We start from the raw sequence: 5,865 nt of genomic DNA, 5'->3' as shown, positions 1-5,865 counted from the left end.
TAACAATATCTAATTTTCCTGCATTCATGGTTCTCACATTCCATGTCCCAATCACCAGTGTCTGCTTACAACTGTTCCTCTTCCTTTGTATTTCCATACTAGAAAACTCAACCTCCTTTGCCATTTTTGTTATCTAAACGTGTTCTGATCGTAGCTGACTCCACTGGGTTTTCGAGGCTGTAAATCACGGTAGAGATTGTCCATCCTTTCAAAGCCTAGAAGCCACAGGTGGATTCAAACAGAAACCACAAAGGTAAGGTCTGTGGGGTAAGAGTAGTCTGTCAGTACTCTCTATGTATATAAATATGTAACAAACTCAGGGGATAATTCGAAAAAACTAATGATTATCCTCTGTCTTCTCCCTTTTCTGCACAGTTGTATAATGTACATAAGGCTGTTCATTATTTTCCCTCCATTTCTGATGCCCCATTCTTGTTCATATAGTCCAGCTTCTCAAACGATTTTCTCAGTATTGAGTATCAAGTACTGTATTCTCAGTATACAGTAAAAAAATCATCCAGGAAGCATTAAAAGAAGATGGAAAGAGTATACAGAGTCATTGTACCAGAAGGAATTGATGGACACAGAAAAATTTCATGAAACAATGTATGGCCAAGAGCCTGTGATGGAAGAAGTTCAAGCTGCTCTGAAAGAATTGGAAAAAAAAACAAGACCCCAGGATTGGATAGCACATATTTCAACAAAGAGACGCTACCCTGGGTGTGCTCACCAAGTTGTGCCAGAAAATCTGGAGGATAATCACTTGGTCAACTGATTGGAAGAGATCTGTATTTGTTCTCATTCCAAAGAAAGGTGACCCAACAGAGTGTGGAATTTATTGAACAATATTATTAATAGCACATGCAAGCAAGATTCTGCTGAAGATTATAAAAAAACGACTGGAATAGCACATCAACAGAGAAATGCCAGAAGTCCAGCTGCGTTTAAAAGAGGCCATGGTACTAGGGATATTATACCTAATGTTACATAGATCTTGGCTGAAAACAGGAACTACCAGAGAAATGTCTATCTGTGTTTCATTAACTATAAAAAGGCATTTGACTGTGTGGATCACAACAAACTGTGGCTAACTCTGAGAAGAATGGGAATCTCAAAACACTTGATCATGCTTATGGGAAATCTATACTTGGACGAGAAGACAGTCCTTAGAACAGAGCAAGGAAACACTGCATTATTCAAATTTGGGAAGGGTGTAAGCCAGGGATGTGTCCTATCTTCATACTTTTTCAATCTATATGCACAACAGCTTATCTGGGAGAATAGACTCTATGAGAAGGAATGTGGCATCAGGATTGGAGCAAGATTCATCAACAACCTGTGTTATGCAGTTGACACAATCCTGCTTGCTGAAACTGAGGAGGACCTGAAGCACTTGCTGCAGAAGGTCAAGGACTCAACCTTCAATATGGATTGAAACTCAACATCAAGAAAAAAAAGATTCTTACCTCTGGGACGATTGGCAGGATCATGAAAGACAGTGAAGAGATTGAGATTGTTAACAGCTTTAGATTGGTTGGCTCCACACTCAAAACTCTTGGTACCAGCAGCCAAAAAATTAAAAGGCGAACTGCATTGGGAAAGCCTGCTGTCAGAGACCGCTCCAAAGTACTGAAGAGCAATGAAGTCAGTCTGGAGAATAAGGTGTGCCTGATCCTGGTCAAAGTCTTTGCAATTACTTGCTATATATCAGAAAGCTGGATAATGACTAGAGAAGATAGGTAAGGAGTTGTGCTGCTAACCCCAAGGGATGCAGTTCAAATTCATCAGATACGCTGTGGGAGAAAGATGGGAAACTTCCTTCTATGCGATTTACTGCTTCTGAAAATATGCTTCAGGGTCACGTTTCTAACTCAAGGGTGCATAGCAGCAGCAGCAGCAGCAGCAGCAGCAGCAGCAACAACAACAACAACAGTAATTCCTGAATTAATACTCTTTTCTTTTATACAGGTACTTGGATGTTATAAAAATAGCAAGAGCCCTTCCTATTCATTTCAACACCTATTTATATTCTGCTTTTGGGACCAAAATCCAGCACAATAGCTCACAGACCATACAGAATCTTATTGGGGAAGTTAAAAGGTTATAATCCAAGTTAATAGCAGAATACAGTCAGGATAGCTTCCAAAATGTACTTGGAGGGAGCTCTGATGGCCTAGTAGCAAGAAGCTGTGCTGCAATTCTGAAGGCACACAGTTCAAATCCACCAGATGCTCCAATGAAGGAGGGGTAATCTCCTCCTGTGCCAGTCGGATCCAATTCAACAGCATACAACGAGTTAAAAAAAATGTGCTTGTAGGTACATCAGCCTTAAGCCTCACAGCTTAAGGCCAGTGTTACAAAGTTCTCAGTCCTGCTAATATTGGCTCTCTTCCTCCTCTCAAATTGATCAACTAATTTGGGCAAAAGCTCTAAACTTAGCTCTAGTTCTGTCTGAGGGTGGGATTGGGGGTAGGAGCAGGGTGGCAGCCAGCTCCCTGTAATGTTAGGTCTCTCTGGTTCCCTGCTTTGGCTACAGCTGCTGCTAGCTGTAGCTAGAGCAAGAATGTCTGGTTCTAAAGGTGTCCTACATTCTCTTACTGCTGCTTCTCATCTTTGCCGGTAGGAAAGGTCTAATTTGATACTGGAACCATTGAATGTATTTTGGTTGGACTTGCCAATCCCTGTATAGATTGATGAGACTGGCCAATGCCCTTGTGGATAGGCTAATACATCTTATTGGCAAATTCCCACCCAGCCACATGGTCAAGTCAGATTAGATGCTTTGGAAAGTCATATAAAAAGACAAACTCCACAGATGTCTATTGTTGAGAATTGCTTATTTTGATCTCATGCCCTTTTAAAATGTTTTGACTTTTCTTTGTTGTTGTTTTTAGGTTTCACTGAGTAGAATCTAACTAACGATGACCCTATATTCAATAGAACAAAGCACTGCTGAGTGTGTACCATCCTCTCAATCAGTACTGTGTTTAAACCCATTGTTGTACCCACTGGGCCATCCATCAGTGCTGATGTCAGATGTGTCTTGGCTGAAAGCACAGAAGATCAGAAAGATTGACTACACTGGCATTCAACTGTGTGGCTCATAACAAACTATGGAGCCCATGTGTTAATCTGTCCGTAGACTAAGACACAGTAGTTTAAACAGAGCAAGAGGTCTGAAATCAGGAAAGTTGTGTGTCAGGTGTCAGGGTTATATCCTTTCACCAAACTTACTCAATGTGTATGTTAAGCAAATAATTAATTCGAGATGCTAGATAACATGAAGAAGTTAGCATCAGAAATGCAGGAAGCTTCATTAACAACTTGTGATATGCACATCCAGATTTTTCTCTTGGTGTTATATGGTATGTTCTTTAGATAATCTAGATTTTAAAAGTCTATTTTTCCTTGTATCATAAGGCACTCTGCTACAATGTAATCATTAATGTTTGTTTAGCAAAGGAGGGAAAGACCCTCACTGAGATGGACTGACACAGTATAAGTTCAAGTGTATCAGAGATGCTGAAGATGGCACAGTATAGGGCAGGATCAGATCTGTTATTTATAGGGTTGTTATAAGTTGTATTGACTTGACAGCACCTAACAAAGTACAGTAATATATCACAAGAATCACCCTGAAGTGATAAAAAACTGATTACCATTTTTGTGGCATATGGTGCTTATAATTTTTTTCACACTATCAATAACCCTGAGGTGGACATCTTTGTACTGAACTCTTTGACATATCTATCATTATTTTCCTCAGGATACAATTCTAAAAGAATCATTGGCTCAAAGGACATATATAATTTAAAGGTTTCTGGATATGGGCAGAAATTGATGACATAAAGTAGACACTTCTGTGTTTAGCAATAAATTACCTTCTCTTGTTGGAGAAGTGAATCACATTGTAACTCCTTTTGCTGTAGCTTTTCATGTTCTTCTCTTTCAAGTGTAAACTTCTCTTTTAAGTCTTGTATCTCAGCATTTAGATTTTCAATTTGTTCTCTATCTTTGATGGTCATGTCTTCTATTAAGGGAAAACATAAAAGATAGTGTAACTAGATACTAATATCTACTTTGAGAAATCCACACTCACATAATATTCTCTTAAATTATTTTCAGCATGTTATTAAAGGTTTCCAAAAGAGGAAGAGAAGTGTTCGTTTCCTGAACTCTAAAGTTTGTATATTAAATAGATACTAAAGAAACATTTTGCATCTAATTACTGAATCAACCGAAGCTACTAAGTTATTACTTCCCAAACTGGGACATCAGAATTACAGAATCTTTGAAAATAACTTTTAATATATAAACAAAGAACCAAAATGAGAAGGTCTCTTAGTAAAGAGCTAAGAATTTATGTATGTTGTTATTGTGTCCTGTTGAGTAGAAACTGACCCACAGCGTGTTTTCAGAGGCAGGAAAGTGCATGAGAGGAGACTTCTCATCCTTTTTACACAAAGCAGCTGGTGGACTTGAACTGTATGGCTACAGGATTACGGCGCAGCTCCTTACCACCAGGCTACCAGCACTCTCTTTAATTTACTTAAGTATGCTGAGTTATGGTGATAGAATAGTAATTTAGAGAAAAAAAAATTTTTTTAACAAGTGTGGTAGGATCTATAATAAGACCCCAAAATCCATTTTATAGTATCTAACAATTCTAAATAGCAACTAAGTAAGAAAGTAAAATACTGTAAAACTGCATATATTAAATCAAGACAAGTTATGCAATGACATAACAGAAAGCAAACATTCAAGAGTAAAAATTGTCATCTATGGAATAGGATTGACAACAAAAGTGCATTTTTCCTTAAAAATCGTATGTAATACTCACAGAATAATAACAGAAACACTTTAATACCTTTTTCTTTTTCAAGCAGCTGACATCTAGCATTCAGGTCTTCTATTTGTTTACACAACATCACAGCATTTTCTTGAAACGATTGTTTAAGGCTTAAAATTTCATGACTCTTCTCTTCTAAATTTTCTTCTAACTGGGCAATATCTACCTTGTATTTTTCCACTTGATCAGATGCAGAACTACATGAAAAGACATTATTTGGACTACTGCATATATTTTGGCTTAGGCAAATTAATTTTAAAAAATGATGAAAAGAACACATTTATCAAAAAGTCTAATTCAAAATTATTTCTATTACCTAATTTCTTCAATGTATTCTAAGAGTTTCATGGTTTCACATTTTTCATCAAGCTTTTCTTTCTCCATGGAAACACTAGAAAAAATTGTATATGTAATGCATATTAGTTGATCTATGAAATAATGACATATAATGTTTACTATGTAATAGATACTGTTTTACCAGGTAGACAAACTGCAGAGTCTAAATGTCTAGCCATAATTTTGTAAGTTCTCAAGATGATTTATATGTAAATATCGAGCAGGGAAGAAAACTTCCCAAACATATGCTGCTGTGAGGGAACTGAGGGAGAATGGCATTACAGTACTGCAAATGTTAGAGATAATAATTTCATAATTCCAGATTTTCTCAATCCACCACAAACAAAACTTTATTTTGTATACTATTAAATTCTACTGAAGATTATCCAAAAACAACTGGAACAGCACATCAGCAGAGAACTGCCAGAAGTCCAGGCTGGGCTTAGAAGGGGTTGTGGTACCAGGGATATTGTAGCTGATGGTAGATTGATCTAAGCTGAAAGCAGGGAATACCAGAGGAATGTACATCTGTGTTTCATTGACTGTGCAAAGGCGTTTGACTGTGTGGATCACAACAACCTGTGGCTGACTCTGAGAAGAATGGGAATCCAAGAACACTTGATCGTTCCAATGCGAAACCTATACTTGGCCAGGAGGGCAGTCGTCAGAACAGAGCAAGG

At 37.7% G+C, this 5,865-nt stretch overlaps 1 protein-coding gene across 1 annotated transcript in view; it reads right to left on the bottom strand.

Annotated features, from left to right (window-relative positions):
* The window catches only part of HMMR (hyaluronan-mediated motility receptor (RHAMM)), a 58,337-nt gene that overhangs the window by 13,232 nt on the left and 39,240 nt on the right, over positions 1–5,865 (bottom strand). Inside the window, exons 9-11 of the mRNA XM_006898925.1 lie at positions 5,166–5,240; positions 4,868–5,046; positions 3,882–4,030 (exon numbers count right to left, since the gene is read on the bottom strand). Coding sequence (XP_006898987.1) covers positions 3,882–4,030; positions 4,868–5,046; positions 5,166–5,240 — 403 coding nt within the window. The remainder of the gene's footprint in view (positions 1–3,881; positions 4,031–4,867; positions 5,047–5,165; positions 5,241–5,865) is intronic.

The sequence above is a fragment of the Elephantulus edwardii genome, unplaced genomic scaffold (assembly GCF_000299155.1).
Source record: "Elephantulus edwardii isolate Elephantulus edwardi_28Jun2011 unplaced genomic scaffold, EleEdw1.0 scaffold00240, whole genome shotgun sequence".
NCBI lineage: Eukaryota > Metazoa > Chordata > Mammalia > Macroscelidea > Macroscelididae > Elephantulus > Elephantulus edwardii.
Note: the sequence above shows the minus strand (reverse complement) of the source record. Positions and strands in the feature narration are given on the sequence as shown.